This window comes from Sinohyriopsis cumingii, chromosome 1, assembly GCF_028554795.1.
Source record: "Sinohyriopsis cumingii isolate HCF-2022 chromosome 1, ASM2855479v2, whole genome shotgun sequence".
Classification (NCBI taxonomy): domain Eukaryota; kingdom Metazoa; phylum Mollusca; class Bivalvia; order Unionida; family Unionidae; genus Sinohyriopsis; species Sinohyriopsis cumingii.
The window spans coordinates 37,611,804-37,633,368 of record NC_142961.1 but is presented as its reverse complement, the minus strand read 5'-3'; the positions used below and the strand labels follow the sequence as shown (position 1 = coordinate 37,633,368).

General features: G+C 39.0%; 1 protein-coding gene across 1 annotated transcript; it reads left to right on the top strand.

The window, feature by feature from the left end:
* The first annotated feature begins 8,460 nt into the window (after positions 1 to 8,460).
* LOC149806724 (actin-2-like) lies at positions 8,461 to 13,011 on the top strand. Its single transcript, XM_089956931.1, has 2 exons — positions 8,461 to 8,692; positions 11,588 to 13,011. Exons 1-2 carry the CDS (start codon positions 8,567 to 8,569, stop codon positions 12,590 to 12,592), a joined length of 1,131 nt encoding a protein of 376 aa, XP_089813057.1. The 5' UTR covers positions 8,461 to 8,566; the 3' UTR covers positions 12,593 to 13,011.
* The last annotated feature ends 8,554 nt before the right edge of the window (positions 13,012 to 21,565 follow it).

The following is a 21,565-nucleotide window of genomic DNA, read 5'->3' as shown; positions in this document are numbered from 1 at the left end:
TTTCGTGTCACTGGACAAGTGCATGGTCGTCATCCTTCCGTCTATAAATTGGAAGACATGAACGGAGAAGTGCTCAAAGGAACGTTTTATTTGCCCGAGTTACAACGTGTCACCAAAAAAGAAGACGACGTGTATGACAGCGACAGTCAAAGAAGTCAAAGTACGTTGGAAAGGATATCCACCCAGTTTTGATTCTTGGATCGACGCTTCGCAAGTCATCGACCATAAAAAGAAGTGACCATCATGCCCTTTCACACAGGCGCAGCTACGTCGACCACTCCTTCACCCAGTTCTTCTCTGCAAGATTTAGAAAAACAACCCTTGTGGGTGTGGTGTGGAGAACGTGTGCCTAAAACGCAAATCGTCTTTTTCTACCAAATCTTCGTGGTGTATTGTGTCATCGGGGCAGCCATTGCCAATTTGAGTTTGCAACAAGGAGACAAACAATTGTGGACCATTTTATTGAGCAGTTGCATCGGTTACCTGCTTCCCAATCCCTCCCTGAAATTCTCTTCCAACGGGAACAACGGGAACCTTGTGTCCAGTGCCAGTGTCAGTCACCACTCCAATAACGACAACAACAACCCTATTTTGAGCGGAGACACGCCTCTGACGTCCAGTAACCCATCAGACAGCCACAGAACTCTGGAATTATGAGTCACCAAAACCAATTTTACTTAACCTTACCCACTGACAATTCCATAGAGGTGTTTCCCCACAACACGTTGTGCTGTTACGCGGCCAAATTACCTCAGGCCATCCAATTAGATCATGAAGCCCATTGGGAAGTGGCTTTGGTGGAAATGATTCACCCAACACAAATCAAAAACATCACTGAAACTCAAAACACTTTTGAGGTCGAAATCATGAAACAACAATTCCATGAAGCCATGATTGACATCGGGTTTTCAGGGGACACAAGACCATCCAACAATCCACCCTTCAATATCTACACCTTGAAAATTCCGTCAGGGTTTTATTTTAGTGGCCAACATTTGGTGGATACCATTGCTTCCAGGTTCGAGTTAGCCTTTGGCAAAGCCCTGAACAGAATCAAAAAAGTGTCACCCTGGAGTACCATAAAGTGGCTCGTCGCTTCCTGATGAAATTTCAGGATACCCAAACGTTGTCCATCAGTTTTAACCGTGACTTGTTTGATATTTTAGGTGGAGACACAAAAATGGCTCCAAATTTTAAACCGAAGATAAACAGCAATACGGAATTTTACAAGTTTTTTCGATTCCCTGTAGAACTGGACCAAGGACTGAATTTGATGTTTGTGTATTCCGATGTGGTGGAGTATAACGTGGTGGGACACACCTCCGTGCCGTTACTGCGTGTCATTCCTTTCAAAGTGGATAGTACCACAACCAGTGACCAGGAAGGTAGAAACACCTATCACGTCCACCGCGAATTTGTACATCCTCACTATTTGCCTGTCAGTAAGTCGTATTTGGACAGTGTCAGCATTGCTATAAAAGGAGATCTGGGACAAAATATTCCATTCACCGAAGGGAAAGTCACGGTGAAACTCTATTTTAGGAAACGGTTCTCTCACGATTTATAAGTCATGTATCCAGTATACCGAGGGGTTGCTCGACAGCGAGGACACGGTTTAGGAGATATGCTAAAATCGGCCTTTCGTTCGGTGGCCGCAGTCTTGAAACCGATGGTGACACGCGGATTGCACGCCTTGAAAGATGCCGCACTGACGCAAGGCAAAAAATTTCTCCAAAATGTCATCATCGACAAACAAAATCCCAAAGAAGCCTTCATGAGGGCAGGCAAGAATGTCTTGCTGCAAACGGGCAAAGAACTTTTGGGCCGACGAGAAACACCTATAAATGGCCTGCACGCTACAGAGTCAGGCATTCAGCAAGGACAAGGCAGAGAGACGACGAAGAAAACACCCTTTCACCAGACTTCACACGTCTAAAGTTAGAAAGACAAAGAAAAGAAGAACCGTTCGAGACTTAGACGTTTTCGATTTTTGAGAAAGAGAAAGAGAAACAAATGATGCACCGAGAGTTTTGCGCCTGTTCCAAGTCGAAACTGGATCTGTTTGCCATGCCACCCACCATGATGACGATGCAAGAATCCCAGTGGGTGGAATTTCATCCCGTCTCCTCGTTGACCGATTCCTATCGAGTTTGAAATCAAAGGACAGCCCGAAGATTACATCGATCTGAATACCAGTTACTTGTACCTGAAAGTCAAAGTTCTAGATAAGACAGGAGGTGATATAGACACTGAAGCAGTAGCTCCCGTCAACAATTTCATGCATTCCTTGTTTAGTGGAGTGGACTTGTACTTGAATAACAAACTAGTCAGTAGCAGCATGGATATTTACCCTTATCGTGCGTACCTGGAAAATCTCTTGACGTACGGAACAGACGCCAGGAACACTCATCTCAATGACTGTGTGGTATGGGAAGCTGACGAAGCTAATGAGTTTGAAACATTCGAAACTGATACAAAGGATAAGAATAAATCAACAAATGAGGGATTTCTAGAACGAAGAAACATAATCATGGGAGTCGACACAAGTTTAGAACTGATGGATCGTTTGCATTTGGACATGTGGTTGCAAGAAAAGTATTTGCTGAACGGGGTGGATGTCCGCCTGAGACTGAATCGTAGCAGTGCCACTTTCCATTTAATCGCTGGTACTGACAATTACAAAACCAAAATCCAAGAAGCCAGACTCTGCGTACGCCGCGTGGAAGTGTTACCTAAAGTGGGAAACGACATCAGTCAGACGTTGAGCAGAACGACCGCCAAGTATCCGATACGACGCGTGGAAGTGAAAACCTTCACTATTCCCAAGGGGCAAAGATCCATGATCGAAGATCATCTGTTCCAAGGACAGTTACCCAAACGTTTGATCCTTGGTATCGTCGAGAATGAAGCCTTCAACGGAGCTATCGTTAAAAATCCTTTCTACTTTCGACACTTTGGCGTGTCCAAGATCGAAGTCAGTCGCGATGGCAAGACCTTGTGTACCCGACCTTTTGAACCTGACTTTGAGAAGAAGAATTACTTGAGGTCATACTTGTCCTTGTACGAAGCTACCGGACAGTTAGGAACCAACACCAGTCATGGCATATCGTACGAAGATTATGCAGGAGTCTATGCCTTGTGGGCTTTCGATTTCACTCCTGACCAAGGCAGCGACGAGGGACATTTCCAGCCTATAAAATCCGGCCAGATTCGTGTGGAAATTCAGTTTGCAAAACGAGACCCTGATGAAACGGTGAACGTCATCCTATATGCAGAATTTGATAATACGATAGAAATCAACAGTTTGATAGAAGTCATTCTAGATTATTAGAAACCATGGAAGACTGTTATCCCTCTTTACCTAGTGTAAAAACTTTGGACATGGAATGTGAGGAGACTGTGAAAGAAGAAGTTATCATAATGAAGTCAAGATGGCCAGAACAAGAAGCCCATTTAGTCTCCTGTTTTGCCAAACACTTGGTCGAAAAAATGACGGAATTGATCAAGAAAGATTGCTATGGATGTCAAAACGATCATCCCAGTCAAATTCAACACGATAAATGCCTTATGCTGAGTCAAGAAGAAAAATTGGACGAGTATCTGGATGAAGATTGGAGTCTCATCTCGGACGAAGTCGTGTTGCATCAGTGGTATAAAGACTTGCGTGAACACTCTTGTTCACCATTAACTACTCAAGAGATCCATCGTATCGAAGCTCTCCTGAATCAGAGTGGGGAGACGAAGCGAAGAAACGGTTATTTGTCAGACATTTTCAAGCAAAAGTCAGGATTGAATTGATGACTTATTATTACCTGTGAAGAAGAAAAAAACCACACAAAACATGGATACCTGGGAACTTTATTACCTTTTGAACCACAGTTCGTATACTGCTTCTTGGAATCCTGTCGTCTGTGCTAAAGTTGAACTCCCTCATTACAAACCTCAAGACCATCAAGCTTATGTGATTAACACGGACGACAGTCATCTCCCAGGAACCCACAGGGTAGCCGTCTACTTTCCTCAAGAAGGATGTGTGGAATATTTCGATTCCTATGGATTGCCTCCTTTGGAAGACGATATCATTGACTTTATGAGAAGAAATGCTCAGACCACCCGATTCAATAATGTGAAATTACAAGGCACAGATTCCTTGGTGTGTGGACAATATTGTGTGTATTTTCTGCATCATCGCAGCCTGGGCTATTCCTTGGAACATTTAGTGACTCATTTTGATCCTCGTTCTTCTTCTAGAAATGATGTGAAAGTAGATCAATGGTTTTGTGACCATTATGCTTATCTTTTGTCTCAAGTTAGGAAACGTAGTGTCCATCAATGGCCTAATGACTTCCAACAGTGGAAATCATAATTTCATTGACAATGTTGTCAGCCCTGTCCAAAATAAAGTGTTAGTTAAAAAATGTTTGTAATTTGAAAAAAATGTTTGATGTTATATTGTTGGATTATTGTAAAAAATGTTATAGTTGTTTGTTAGTGGTAAGTGATTTTGAATAAAAAAAATGTGTTTTGAAAAAAAATGCCTTTGTCTTTTGTTTGGCTATAGGAATCTTGATTCATGCTCTTTGACTTCTTACTATCCCTCTCATGACACTCATTGAACGTTGCGGCTCGAAAGCCGTGGAGGGATGTTTTCCTTCACGTCCGCGCTTTGACTTTAAAGCCGGGGGTAGCCTCCAGTCTAACCATCCATTGTCGACTCATCCTGCTACGAAGATGTGCTCCAAACTAGCTAAGCTAAACGAAGCCTACGTGAATTTGCTTAGGGTTAGACACAGTCTGATACCGAAGCCAGAAGAGATAGAGAATGTGAGAATGTTAAAAGTCACTGAAGACCTGATAGAAGAGCTCTTCAGAGAAGAAATGAACAGGGAGAAAGAAAATGGACAGAGAAGTACAGACTTCAGAAACAGCGGAGAGAGCAGCAACAGCAGCAGCAGCAGCAACCTGAACCTGACAGAGGCTTTGTCCATTGTCGTATCGACACCAAAGAATTGTTCTTCTCTTTCCGAAGAAGCAGACCTATTGCCAGAAAGTCTATCGTCAGAGTACATCGCATTCTTAGAAACTAAATGATTGCCATAGCAAACAAAAAAAACCCGCCCTTTTCAGGGCTACCCAATACTCTAGAAAAGAAATAACAATCCATTTGCCAATGTGTGTATGTAGAGTAGTGTGAATATAAACACTGACTCTTTTGTGGTGAGTGTATGTGTTTATGTATATGATTGTGTGTTTGTAAGCACTCACGTACGTTTCTGTTGATAGCAGATTATGATCATGTTTTTTTTTTTGCTGTTTAACGTGAGTGGAGAGTAGATTTGGGATTTGATTTGATTGCTTTGCGTATGTGGATAGTATATTGAAGTGATTAATGAAAATTTTTAAATTAGAAATGGGTAATATTAAAAAAAAGTGAGTGAGTGTTTCTTTTAGGTCCGCGCGTTTCTTTGGTCATGATCTAGGTAAGATCAATTTTGTTTTAGGGGGATGTTTTCCTTCACATCCGCGCTTTTAGTATAAATTGAAACTTGCTCGGCAGTCTAGCTACCCTTGTTGATTGATCAACACTTGAGAATGAGCAGAAGGCTAGCAAAACTGTTGGAACTTCATGTGCACCTGGAATATGCCAGGCACATACTAAATGAACTGGCCGCGGAAGCCATTGTAGAAGAGGGAAGGATGAAAGAGGAGGAGAGAAGAAACAAAGAAGAGGAGGAGAGAAGAAAAAAAGAAGAGGAGGAAAAGGAGAGAGGAATGGTTGTACCACAACCACAAGAAGAAAATTTCAGAATCCCCGAGACAGAAAATTGGGATTCTGAAGCCACTTATCCCGCCTCTGCTCTCCCCCAAAAAAGAGTGAAAAGAGACTGGAGAAGAAGATGTGTGTGTGGTGCCAGGCATGGAAGGTGCCATCATTAACCAGGTGCCATGGAGTTAAAAAAGCAGCCCTTTTCAGGGCTACCCAAACCTTTAGAAAAGAAATAGTAATCGATTTGCCAATGTGTGTAGGTAGAGTAGTGTGAATATAAACACTGACTCTTTTATCCTTGTGTGTGTGTGTGTGTGTGTGTGTGTGTGTGTGTGTGTGTTTGTAAGCGCTCACGTACGCTTGTGTGGATAGTAGATTTGGGGTTTCATTTTAATGCTTTGCGTGTGTGGATAGTAGATTTAGGGTTTGTTTATTGCTGCTTCACGTATGTGAATAGTAGATCATATGAAATGAGAAAAGTAGGGCATGTTTTCCTTCACGTCCGAGCGTTTTAAGTGATAATCGAGGTAATATCAATTTTATGTTTTAGGGGGATGTTTTCCATCACGTCCGCGCTTTCACTATAAGAACCCACAGCATTCGTCGTTCAAACCATTCTACAAAGAATAAAAAAGAAGATGGCTTCAAACCAACTTGATAAAATGAAAACATTGCAAGACGTCCTGGACAATTCGGGTATGATGGAGCAAATGTTAGTTAGGTTAAACGAGGATCACTATTCTTATAGTCCCCATCGAGTGAAGATGGAGATCAACAATTTAAGAAAAGTAAAGGAAATCATCAGTGATCTGATGAAAGAAATAAAGGAGAAGAAGGAGGATGAAGAGGAAATGATAAGGATGAGAGTATGGAACGAAAAAATTGAAAAGGAAGAAGAAAATGAGAAGAGGAAGAAAGAAGAGGAGGAGAAGAAGAAAGAAGAGAAAAAGAAGGAAGAAAAGAAAGAAAAGAAGAGAAAGAGTGTAGGACAGAAAATAAGAAGCTGGTGGAGAAATAGAAGAAATTAAAAGAAGAAGAAACCCAAAGGCCCTTTTAAGGGCCACTCCAATCTCTCGAAAAGAGATATAATTTCAATTGCCTGACCCATTTTTTTATTTTTTAATTTTTTAAAAAAAATAGAGACCCCTCCCTGTTTCAATTTTCATATGTTCCCTTTCCATAGACCCATCAGGTTGGGACCCTATTAAAATAGGGTCCCGACCCTGTTCCATTTCCCCTAGTCCCTAAACAGTCCCACGATCAATTCCCCATGTTTAATTTCCCTTGTCGCTAGAGTGACCCAACAATTTTCCCCATCTTAATTTCCCTTGTCGCTAAACAGACCCACGATTTATTCCCATGTTAATTTCCCTTGTCGCTAGAGTGACCCATGATTTTTCCCCATGTTAAATTTCCATTGTCGCTAGAGTGACCCAGGGGGGTCTGTAATGCTAATTCCCATTGTCGCTAGGGTGACCCCATTCACTACTCTAGCTTATTTTTAAGTTTGTCGATTTTGTTGATATAAGCCCATATTTAAAGTTGGATCAAGACTGAATCCAAAATGTGGTTTCCAGTGTGGTAACAAAATCAGCGAAAACGAGGAAAGATCAACACTTTCATATGTGTCAATCTTATTCATATTCAAAACTCATTTGAGATCTGAATATAAACCTACAGCTGAACATTTAATAAGTGGGTTATCGATGGGTTTTTTCGTTTACTGGTGATGGCGCGAGATACTTCATTATTGTACAAAGATATCATTTGACGCGTATACGACGTGTCCATTTCCTTATATGGATTGGCATTGCCTAATATGGAATTGAGAGTTGACTACTCCGGAAAAGACGGTCACTACCTCATCAAGCGGGTATAAAAGACAACCAAGTATCATGGTCTTGGCCACCGTACTCGGGCGTTTTACTGAACTTGACCAGATCTCACGCGGACATTGGTGAGATGTGTGAGTGACTTGTAAAGGTGACCTCCTTAGATCACTTGGCCACCCTTTGCCCCGTATGATATACTTAACATTTGTGCACTCAGTGCATAAATTCGACAGAAATATTATATACCCAGTGACAGGATCGGTTTTAGGCCGATTGAACCGGTTAAGTCCAATCGGGCCCATCGCTCACAGGGGCCCCGCCCTTTAGAAAGATTATTTAAAAGATTATTTCCAAATGCCGTGCTAATAGGGGGCCTCGCGTGCAAATCCTTTTAAAGCGATGGAAAAAAATTAAGTTCAATATCATATAAAACTTATTTAAAAGATTATTTCCAAATGCCGTGCTAATAGGGGGCCTCGCGTGCAAATCCTTTTAAAGCGATGGAAAAAAATTAAGTTCAATATCATATAAAACTTATTTAAAAGATTATTTCCAAATGCCGTGCTAATAGGGGGCCTCGCGTGCAAATCCAGGGGACCCTGCCAAAATGATCCAAATCGGGTCACACGTTTGCTAAGTCCGTTCCTGCCCATTGAACATCATGCGCGTTTAATGCATATAAAGACACATTTAATAAGGTGGCTATCTTTGAGTTATTTCCTCCACCGATGGTGGCGCGATATACCACATTTCAGTTCATAGGTATATCACTGGACGCGGATACAATGTATCAATTTCCTTATATGGATAGGGATTGCCTAATATGGAATCGAGTTTAGTACTACCGTCACAATCTAGTCAAACATCAAGTGTGCATACAAGATAGTTGATCATCACAGTCCCAACCACTCCAGACTAGGGCGTTCTACTGAATCGTGCGTTCCGAAAAGAACTAACAAAATCCACAATGGGTGACGGAGACGTAGCTGCTTTAGTTGTGGACAATGGGTCTGGTATGTGCAAGGCTGGTTTTGCTGGCGATGACGCTCCAAGAGCCGTATTCCCCTCCATTGTGGGAAGACCCAGGCATCAGGTAAGATTTTTTAAATGAATATATCTCTGTAGAGTTTCAAGAAAAGATCTCGATACAACTCTGCTTCTTAACCTTCCAAATAGTTTTTAACGACATAGATTAAGGAGAAAAAGAAAGAAATATCTGTGTTTAAACAGAAATAGCTGTCGTCTTATGCATAAAATCCGTCGAAAATGCGTGACAACACGAAATAACCTTATCTCATATATATATATATATATATATATATATATATATATATATATATATATTGCTGTGCTGGTTTTTTGCGACTTATCTTTAAAAAAAATTTGAAATCCATGCTAAACTTGACAGTTTAGAAACGCTTTTGTAGATCTGAAGAAAATTTAAAACCTGAGAGAGAGAGAGAGAGAGATTATCATCATTGTCGATAAAGAGTGAACAAATAATGATCAATAATGTGTAATGATCCAGCAAGAAGAAATTGACATTAATCGAAGCTTGTTAAAAGAAAACTTTTTAACCTCAATATATGAAGACTTTTGGCAGGCAAAGGGGGTGGTGCGTATCCCGGAAATGTTTTCTTCCGCATGTGTCACGTGGTCCACAGGGTCTCGCATCTACGTCATTCTGCTATTGAGGAATGACAGGGCTACTTAAACATCTTTATATTAAGTGTCAGTGTTGAGATGATAAAAGAAAATGGATGTTATTTTTCAATGAGTTGTTATTGATTTTGCTTCTTCGAACTGATTTGTTTACAAATATGTTGCTTTGCAAGAATATTTCCCCCGAAAAAGCCAGGGAATAACCACCGATACACGGAAAGCAACTGGCAAGCTTTCTCACATACGCACGTTGACCTAACAAGTAGCAAACCCACGCGAACAGCTGTGAGATGTTAGTGATCTGTTTAGGCGAGCACCTTAGACCACTCGGGCACCCAGGACCACTTTCTAATTGGACCATCTTTCTCAACATGTTACTTTATTCTTGTGTACAGAATACTATGACCGTTTTGAACCACGTACGCCCTTGTCCATACAGGATGGAGATAATATTATGTACATTCCGCTATTACTGTATAAACTCGATTACCATACTCAAATTCTTTATTAAAAGAATAAAACAAAGACCGCTTTCCGGAAATTATTGGCTTCGCATACGATTGTTTGCAAACAACCTGCTAGTCGTATCAGTTACTTCCTCTTAGTAAAAAATAAAGCATTGTTTATATAAAACCTAGGCTTCTTCTGGTTCATATTTTCCATGAATGAATAGATCAAACGGTAACTCATTTATTCATGTTTTGCCGTGGCGATGGATTATTGTCATTTTCATCGCAATGTAGACAGGCCCGGCCCTAGGGCAAGGTGAACGAAGCAACCGCCTTGGGTACCGCGCTTTCAGGAATCAGTTCCGAAATGCAATTGTTTTGTTTGGGGCCCAGTGCTAATCGCTTGCTGCCTTGGGCCCTGCATGCTGCCCTGGGTCCAACACATCATAGGGCCGGGCCTTAATATAGACTATACAAGGCGGCCACTCATTTATTTGGCGTTCGCCATTGTCGCCTCTCCCGCACCCTATGTGACCAGCATGCGTTCCCTCACTTCTTAGTTGCGTTCACTTACTTCTTTATTTAGCACTGCTGCACCATATATATATATATATATATATATATATATATATATATATATATATATATATATATATATATATATATATATATATTGTAACGGATTGGGGGGGGGGAGTATAGGCTAACTTGTGTACACGTAATAATAAATTGCAAGAATGCTCAGAGTCAGGACCTTTTTATTTTTTGACTATGAAATTGTGATAAAATGCTTAGTATAAGGAATATGATTAAAACATGAATGTATGTGTTTGATTACGTGTAACGTATGCAATACACAAATGCTATAATATGCTGGCCTTCATAACCTTAATATAATCATTCAGCGAGAAATGGACGACCCACGGAGTATTTTGAAAGTTAACTGAGGGTTAATATACAATTTAACTATCATCACTTGTCCGTTCACACTCTGTCATTAGCAAATATATAAACATTACGTATTTTTCGTGTCCGTCAAACGTCAACATACTTGAAATCGTAACCAAGACAGTTAAGCTTAGGTGAAGAGTACACAACTACCGATGAACGCTGATAACATTAAAAATATATTGACCAGCATAAAAACGAAGAATACACCATAAAATATTCAAAACATACTTATTCTAGTATAAAAGAAGGCCAGCATTTACAATCAACAAGTGAAATTTAATGAAAAATGTGCACTTGACAAATTTACTGTGTGGAACTGGTCATGTGATCTAGTGTCAGCCATCTTGCCTGCAGACGTATTTTCGTGATGTCAGCTGTTGGAGTCATAGAGCTTAGTGCTATTCAAATGATGAGTTGTCATGGGAATTTAAGGGTGATAAACATATTTCTTGGTGTGACAAATTGATATGAAATAAGATTCCAGAAGATTTTGTGAGTATTTAACGATGTGAGAGGTTGAATTTCATGACGCATGTTACCACATGACCGGCAATCACAGTTGACATAAACATGAACGGTTTAATACAGATATCAAGGTAAGTCGCGATTTATACACTTCAGATACATTACAATGTTTAAATTCATTCTTTCAGCAGTTTATATGTTCATTGACATGAACAACATGTTAAATTTATGACATAGAAAACCACCCTTCCCATCCATCCTATTACAGCTTTAGAGCCCCAGGTCTATTACAATATATATATATATATATATATATATATATATATATATATATATATATATATATATATATATATATATATATATATATATATAATAAGAGATATATATAGATGGCTGGGAAATAGAATTTCATTATAGAACAAAAGAAAAGCAAGTATATTTATGTTTTATTGTTTTAGGGTGTGATGGTAGGTATGGGGCAGAAGGACAGCTATGTTGGAGACGAAGCCCAGAGCAAGAGAGGTATCCTCACCCTCAAGTACCCCATTGAACACGGAATTGTCACCAACTGGGACGATATGGAGAAGATCTGGCATCACACCTTCTACAATGAACTCCGTGTGGCCCCAGAAGAGCACCCCGTACTGTTGACAGAAGCTCCCCTCAACCCAAAAGCCAACAGAGAAAAGATGACACAGATCATGTTTGAGACCTTCAACACACCAGCAATGTATGTTGCCATCCAGGCTGTATTATCTCTGTATGCATCTGGTCGTACCACAGGAATTGTGTTGGATTCAGGTGATGGTGTGACCCACACTGTCCCCATCTATGAAGGTTACGCCCTTCCCCACGCCATCATGCGTCTTGATTTGGCAGGAAGAGATCTGACAGACTATCTGATGAAAATCCTAACAGAACGTGGTTATTCTTTCACCACAACTGCCGAGAGAGAAATTGTCAGAGACATCAAGGAGAAACTGTGTTATGTAGCTCTAGACTTTGAACAGGAAATGGCTACTGCTGCTTCATCTAGTTCTCTGGAGAAGAGCTATGAACTTCCTGATGGACAGGTCATTACCATTGGTAACGAGAGGTTCCGCTGTCCAGAGGCTCTCTTCCAGCCATCTTTCCTAGGTATGGAGTCTGCTGGTATCCACGAGACAACCTACAACTGCATCATGAAGTGTGACGTAGACATACGTAAAGACCTTTATTGCAACACCGTATTATCTGGAGGTTCCACTATGTTCCCGGGCATTGCTGACCGTATGCAGAAAGAAATAATCGCCTTGGCGCCACAGACGATGAAGATCAAAGTCATCGCTCCACCAGAAAGGAAGTACTCCGTATGGATAGGTGGTTCCATTTTGGCTTCTCTCTCCACCTTCCAGCAGATGTGGATCAGCAAACAGGAATACGACGAATCAGGACCCAGCATTGTTCACAGAAAGTGCTTCTAACTTCTCTCCGGCAAATACCTTTTGGACATGTTTTTATGTTTTCATGCGCCTGTATTTTAACGATTGTTACACTTGTTTCGTTCATATTGCGTTCCTGAAACAGAAATTTGGATTTGTCTTCATCAAGATTAATTTTAGTGAACAAGAAGACGTGAAAAGACCCACGAATAAATTCAATCCTGACATTTTTTAAATACGTCATAGCATATCCACTTATGTAGTCAAATATCCAATTACTATATACGTGCAGTATTAACCGTTCTTTTATAGTTTTCTTACTTCTTATAATCGGGCTCAAACCATGGAACTCTTATGGTTGCTTGTTAAATGTTTGCAGTTTGTGTTGTAAAGATGAGACTTGAACTATTGTAAAAGTGTATAGCATTTTTATTTCTAGAAATAAAATATTAAACATCAAAGTTTCGTTTGCGCACACCATTTGCTTTCATAATCTTTTTCTCCCGTAAAATATTCTTAAAAGCAGCAGCAGTAGTTCTATGAGGCGATCGGGGTCAAATCTTAATTGAATAGGAGTCCATAGATGTTTCAATTGGGTCTCATATCGTATTATATAGGTTTAACATGGGAATGGTATAAGATCAAAAGTAATTTTGGGGTCAGAAGTGTGTATGGCATGAATCGGGAATGATAATGGTAAGGGCTTTGAGGTTTTAGCTTGTTCTTATTAACAACGACATAGACAACAAACAAACCCATACAGACAAAATAGACAAACACAAATAGCAAACGGTTAAAGATAATTCAATAAACTGACAACGAACAGTGCAAAACTAGTATCTAACTAGCATGAGCGCTTGCGACTCTGAATGAGCCTTTTTCAAAGGAAATACAAAACAGACAAGACAAACTGTTCGTTGTCAGTTTATTGCATATATATATATATATATATATATATATATATATATATATATATATATATATATATATATCAGATACAATTAAAATAACATGGCATTTAAAGTGTTGTTATAAAGCAAACAGATATAGCGATGCTATTGGTATTTCAAATTGCGATCTGCCAGTGCAGCAATAATACGATTATATAAACATTCTTTCAACTGCAGACCTATAGATCAATGATGAACTTTCGCTCATTAATCATTAATGACGTCTGAAAATAACTATGCAAAGTATTAATAGTCCCCTTTTATTTAATGACATTTACAAAGTACACAATTTCATTGCAATCCTATTAATCCTCTACCCTATTATGCATAAGGGCAACGTATGCAGAAACAATGAGTGAGAGAAAAAATCAATTGGAGTTGCATGAAAACCTAAAAGTAAACTAGCACCACAAGAATATGGTTCCTGATAACGGTATGTTTACACTTTCCTTGGGATTTATCTACAGTGTTCATAATATTAATGATACAAAGTTGCAATAGCATATTAAATTTGTCAGTTACGAGGCACACACACTGTAGCCCAATTAATGCTATATCGTTGTTGTTTCTTAAACCTATTATAATGTTCTAAAATTCGATTATTATTAATTAAATATGAAAATTTACAAACGGCAGCTCGCCCCTCTATCTCTCTGGAACATCGTAGCAACAAAAAAAAAAAGGGGGGGGGGAGAAAATCCATGAAAATACGAGCTTTGGGGAATTTCGCTTTTGTCATACGACGATATTTTTGGACCTATGAATGATGGTTAAATCAAACCGTCCAAAGGAAAAGGAGAGAGAGAGAGGTTTATAGTCAGCAGTAATGTTAATTAAAGCAGAATAATGACTTAGATCAAATGTAAATATATTAAAATATTTTAATTACGTCTTGCTGGTTCGTCGTTTCGCTTAGTTTCTATTCAACGCCAATTTCCATACGCAGTTAATTGAATGCAAAGCGTTCAGTGTGTACGAGAATCTAATGTGTTTGTAGGGCTCTACTTTCTTCATATAAACAATCTTTCATGTTTAAAACATATGTATGTCTTATGTTGATTTAATCAATGTGAATAAAAATAGAAACTTAAAAAGAAAACAACGAGCTTATCAATTTGCAAATGTGATTATGAACAACAAGAAAAGGCGTAGAACTACATTTTGTAGCGGACACACTCGTAGGGATGTGAGGAGTTCATTCACTCGGTCAATATACAGTTTCTCATAGCATATCTTAACTCCGTTCAAAGGGCAAATATGTGTATTTGTATGTGCTATAAATAAAATACATGTATAGTATGTACGCTGTCGTTTCCTTTTAATGAAAGATGTATTCATCTCGTGGTATATCATTGATACAGTCTACCTACTCTTCACACACACACACACACACACACACACATATATATATATATATATATATATATATATATATATATATATATATATATATATATATATATATATATATATATAAAATCTGACCGGATAGAATACGGATTGAAATATTCTTCCAATCCAAATTCACGTTACCTAATTCAGTTAGAGAGGAGAATCTCTCCTCCAATCAGCAATCAGAGGAAGCATACGCGTGACATCGCATTCTATATATAGACGTGTCAGCGTTTGTACGCACTTGATCAATTATTTATAGGTTAATGCATTTGTATGGGAAAATATCAACGAGTATTTTTGGATGGAATACTTCACGACCTTGGAAGTGAAGTATATCCATCCGACAAAACTAGTTCATATTTTCCCATACAAATACAGTAAGCTTTTTATTATATGCTGATTTTTAAAAAATTCTACCTAAGGTTTAATTATATAAACAAAATACACTACAAGAAACAACGTAAAGAATGCATGCCGTCTTCCAAACTAAATATACAAGCGCATATTCATCATTATACTATAACAACATTATCACAGCGCACATAACTCCGCCCGGATAAATATGAACTTAGTCGCGCGCTCGACATAACTTTCGAAAGAAAATGGCGCGTCTAGTTAAAATTGAAATTTGGAGTCATATTGTGAATCAATGCGCATTGCATCAACTTTGTCATTTGATCTGGAATGAATAGATTTTGGCATTTTTTTTTCGATTCTACGAAACTTCGTGATTATGGACTGGATTTATATGTGACAATTCCACATGAAATACATCGGTTTGAAGACGCGAGGGAGAAGCGTGATGACATCTGCAAATGTGTTTCTGTTTCTGGCATTGAATGTTTGATATCATAATGTGGGGAAAATATGAAATCTTTCAATTGCAGTTATCAAGAAGACGCTATAGAATTTAATGCTTATTTCATTTTGAGTGCAGTAAGGAGGAAGTAATTGCACTTATATTCGAATTTACAGTTCAATTTTGAAATGTGTAATCAAGACTGAGTACCTATGCCATAGCTAATGTAATTCGGATTTGCAGAACTAAGAAAGCACATTTTGAGGAAATTCAGGATGTAAAACTGTAAGTGTATTTTTTGCCATTCTTATCACCAGCTAAACAATACAGTTTATGTCTTTAAACTTTTATGTTATTTGTAAGGATCTTTTCTTGTGTCTATTGTATAGCTAGCCTAAATCCGAAATATTGTATCAAAAAGATAACGCGTAATGTGACAAAACAACTGGTACGTGGCAGTCCACGAAACAATTGCTTTACTTCATTCAGAAATAAATTTAAACAACCACAATGTAAAACGCCTACTACGCAAATGTGTACATGATCTGTTTACAAATCAAAAGTGCTGACATTTGTTTACAATAGAACGTAGTTCCTTTATGCACGTGAATGGAATATGAAGGTGTGCAATATCCTAAAATACTGAACGATTCTAACAATGTGAAGTTAACAGAGAAAAAAAATGTGCATATAATAATCTCTGAGTATGGCTGAAACCATAGGACCATGCATTGTGGTGCGCCTGCTGTTTATACGGGGAGTGATTCTATTACGGCTACGAATGCAACTGTAATGCTTTCGAAAAAGGATGACGTTAATTTGGAATTAGCTGATACGGGGACATCCATTTAGTACGTACGTAAAAATCTGGCAAAGCTTGACTCCTCCCCCTCAAGCGTAATTTTTTACACACACACACACGCACCCTGCGTACGTACGCTTGACGCACCCCCCCCCCCCCAGTTCAAAAGAACGGCCTATATTTAATCAAAGCAGAAACCATAAAGGATTAATAATATTAACGTGTTTAATAAAACAAACAGTCCACCGACGTTGAATGTCTGGCTGCATCAAAGAAATAAGCTGCGTAATTTTAAACAGTTTGTCCAGTGTCCGCAAAAATTCAAACACCGACTGAACCCAGTCGAACAGGTTACGTATTAGACAAATTATTATCGAGGTCTCACCCCCACCCACCCACCCCGTTTCCTATGCGTAAGTAATTATCAGTAGACCCCCATACGCAAGCGTATGCATTTGGGTTACCCACCTTCCTCCCCCTCCATGCGTACGTACTAAATGAACGGCCTCTACTCTGTCTACTTCGGAAGAACTTTCTCCATCATTTCCCTTGGTGGAGGTTTTAGAAAAAGACCGAAGGAAGATTTGGGGAGTTTCTATTCGACAACAGCAAGAAGAGGAATGAAAAATAAAACGAGAAGGAGTTAAGATAAATGTTTGATGTGTGAAGAAGGGCAAAATAAAGACAATGAAAACGAAATGCTATGCGTGCTACAAGGGATTTTGACAAAGTTAAGGTTTTAGACAAGTGTATCAGACTTCTTTAACTCAACCTAAGAGAAATAAACCTTCATGTGCCAAGCTTTCCAAGCCTCTCATCGCCACTGAGATGTCAGCAGAAGCAGCAGCAACAGTTACTATGTACCAACAAAGCAGTATGTATGACTTGGTCATGGAAAGAGCTTGAGACAGTTCAAGCTATTGATGAGTTCCAAGAGTTTGTAAAAAAACGAACACCCAACGGTCCTTTTTCTCTGCCATCCACTATTCTTCATGTTTTGGAATCACAATTAGAATTACACACCACATCACACAAATCCGTTTTCTTCTTTCTTTCTTTCACTGCCTTTCCTTTTATGGAACTTTTCACTGGCATGGGTTGTTCTTATGTTTCTTCTAGTGGTCTTGATTTCTCAGATTTCCAGAATGGGTTCTTCTGTATCTGAAAACCTCTCCTTCTCCCCATCTTGCTTCTTCTTTTGTTTTCCTTTTTGTTTTGAAACTGAAGAAAACTGTCCCTTTTCCTGTCAATGACAACTTGCATATTTGCCTTTGTCTCTCCTTTAATTTTAAGCTGTGGGCATTCTGGAATGCAATGCCCTTTTTCATGACAGATATAACAAGTAGTCCGTCGTCTTATCTAAATTATATCTTCGAATGATTGTATGCAAATATCTGACCAGAAGTGCGATCTGCTTTGACTGCTCCATTTTCATAGTTTGAAAACTGAATTAATATTTACTCTTAAGGAATGAAACTTGCCATTTATATAGGGACCCAGCGTGTGTAAAATTTAGTCAAACTAAAGTTTGAAATCAAGACAAAGCAGAGTATTCCAGTGAGAAACCAGACGACGATTAAACTAAGAAGCGATTACGACTTTCCCTCTCGCTAGCTGAAGTGTAAGCTCATGTACATGCATGTGATTTCGATGAGGACATCAGTGATCCCGATCCAACATCCTCAACGTCTACCACAACACTAAGAGAATCCAGATCCACCAAAAAAGGCGCTAGGTACCTCACGAAAATTATTATCACATTCGAAAGATGAAAAACAAGACCTCAGAAAATTTAGAACTCCGGCTAACATTGTAAAATTTTACGAGTTCAAGTCCGAAGTGTCACCTAGCAAAATAGGTTTCATTACAGATTTTTGGGATTCCTTGTTAGACACACATAAACTGCAATGCCAAGCTAAACATGACGATCGTTTAAGACTCTCCATTCATTATGACAGTTTGACAGTTTGAAGCGTTCAGTCTGGATCGAGTTTAGTACACCGGCAGAAATAATACCGTGTAAAGTCATCGAGAAAAATCAAGACGTCCAAACAAATCAATGACGAGTTTAGCATGACCGATGGAAAATCTACAATTCACATGAGCGACTTTTCACCTCCTAAAGGTAATGGAACATGCAGACAAATGTTATTGGTGGACGACATTCGCAGTACCAAACTCAGTCTCGTCCAAATTGACAACTCCCAAGACCAGATGTTCTTAGTCCGAAATTATGCCGAGAAGAACCAAATCGCTGAATGGAAAATAGCATGGGGAAGCAGTCGACAATCGGACAAAGCCAAATAACGAAGAGGAGCAGAACTCTTGTTACAACAGGCAAACATATATAAAGAGAGTGGATGGATATGCTACAGTGATGGCTCACGATTTATCGGGAATACGACGGACAATGTCTTCTGAAATATTATTCAGAAAAAAGCATTAAATGTCCCACGGTTACCACGATTGGAGCCAAACTCATATACATGAATAGGACAAGTACAGTTTAAATATTCCATGAGTTAATTGGTCATGTCTTTGTGAATAATTTTAATACGTTTGAAGAGACAGAAATAGCCAAAGGTTATTTTCTGCATTTTTTCAGTAACGAAGCTACTCAATTCGATGTGCTCCTGCATTTGGCTGGCGTTCACTATCACGACACGACGGCAAGCACACAAAATAACGAGAAACATTCTAGGCTTGGTACCAAACTCACTCTTCAAACCCGTTTGACTTTTAGGAAGAAATGTTAAAATAAAATTGCCTATCCGATGTGGACATTTTATGCCGTTGCTTTCGAAAACCTCAGATACTAGGTCAAAGACTTGCGTTGGTTGCATGACTTTTGTGAAAGTGATGTCAAATGTATCCAACATGCTAGAACGGGGAAGAAATGAAAACAGGAAGTTTTCTGCGGATGTCTCGGATTTAGAAAACCGGAAAATCTTCCACGAATTACAGGGATGCTTTTTTCACAGATTCCCACCGTGTTTACCTCAACGAAGCTTGAAAAGTATTTTATCACCATGGAAAAGTTGTACGATCAAACATACCAACGACACCTAAGGTTAGAAAAACAAGGATACCAAGTGGTAAAATTGTGGGAGCATGATTACGATCGACGTTGCAAAACCGATCTCGAACATATTGCCGAAAGTTATGAACCATTTAACCCACGCGACAGTTTTTTTTGGAGAACGAAGCAATGATACCCACTTACTGTGCGGCGTGGACGAATCTCGGGAGAAGAAACCAAATACATCGATGTGTGTGCATTGAATCCTAGGGTGTAAAAATGTGCTCGATTCCCTTAAGGATATCATGCGTTTCTAACAAAACACATCGACGTGGAACACATTCTTCAATACGAAGGAGTGATCAAATGCAAAGTCTTACTTCCAATTCACTGTACTACCAAGTCAAGCCATATCATTTTCAAGGAAAACCGATGCTTTTTTATGCCGTACCTGTGCTGTAACATGTAATCAAAACCAATTTTGTTGCCAGATAGAGGAAATACACGCTTTGACAGGAATGTGGGTGATCGTCGAGTTGCTTCGAGCTCTGGATCAAGAATACCGTTTGTTAGAAGTCTTCGAAAGTTGACACTTTCCTACCACAAAACAATACCAAAAGGACGACGACTCCAATTAAAGAATTTGCTCAAGCTACGGCAATGCATATCTCAAACTGAAGCCAGAAACCAGTGTTTATCCCTGTTGGTGTCAGACCCCAGAAGACAAAGAGAAATTCAAAGAACGGTAACGTTGCACAGAAGGAATCGCAATGGAACACGTGGAAAAGAACGAAGAAAGACGTTCGTTTGCCAAAGTCATATTAAATCATTTACGTGAAAACTTGGGGCAATGTCCAATATTACCCAAGTTGGAATGCATTTCAGATCCGAGCCGCGGCTTTCAATTTGTGAACGACAAAGGGAAACTCGTGAAACAAATGGAAATTATCCGTAGAGTTTAGGTTCTGCTCAATTATGAAGAAACCTCCCGACACGCTTGGAAATGTCATCATTACAGTAAGTGACAGCAAATGTCAGTTTAAAATTGTGCAAAGCATTAGAACTTTTAGGAGATCGAGTTTTTTTACTATGACACGGACAGTTGTATGTACATTCATCGCCCTCAGACCCATCACCCAACAATCCAAAGGGATCGTTTAGATGCTTGGACAGACGAGTACCCAGTAGACACTGTCATCAGCTTTGCTAGCGGCGGCCCACCAAATTTGGCGGGTACACACAAAATTCGATGCAACGAAATGCTGGAAAATGTTAAACACTTAGGGGAATACAAAATAAGTTTACAAGAAGTATCTCATCAAGATGACACTCCTTTGTGACGTATTGTGTAATGCGGTATGGACTGAAATGTTCCCTTCGATATCCTTTACCACTGGATTCCGTTTGGCAAGTGTGTGAATATTTTATCAGTACCAACACATTGCTAGTTTAGAACAATACATTCTCTGCATTTGAAGTTTCGGGAACCCTTTTACAGAAAGTTTCTCAAGATGCAAGTGAAACGCAAACCAAAATCATCTCTCTATTTTGATTTTTTTACCATCGTTATTTCTAAAGTATACGGAGACTGGTTCTTTGGAAAATGTATAACAAGGAACAAAATGCGACATAGATATCAAAGTTTACCATGATACAACTTTTGTCTTTGGTGGCGCTCACCAATTAATTTGAACTTTTGAGAGAGTGACGTAGGTAAGGTGAAGTTGTTTGCATTTGTAAGATGCACAATGGAGATAATGTTGGTATACCTCTATGTTACTTTTATGTAATGTGGCTGACATTTCTTTGGATACTGTACTTGTGGAAATTGTACATGATCTAAGCACACGGTAGAGCAAAAGGGATGCTCCCCTGTGCTTGACAAATTAACCTGAATTAATCAAAAGTACACTAACTTTAGCAATTATTAAAATAGGGAAAACGAATTTTGCTGAAGTAGACAATAGCATTTACTGAAAGTGCAATGAACCAAGTACAAAATATCTGAAAAGTAAAAAAAGTTATCGGCTCTTTTTTCTACAATTTACCT

Bases quoted from the DNA above. Each gene is read 5' to 3' on its own strand.
- LOC149806724 (XM_089956931.1), top strand. From the start codon at position 8,567: ATGGGTGACGGAGACGTAGCTGCTTTAGTTGTGGACAATGGGTCTGGT. The intron at 8,693-11,587 runs GTAAGATTTTTT...TTATTGTTTTAG, and splicing joins TGGGAAGACCCAGGCATCAG to GGTGTGATGGTAGGTATGGG.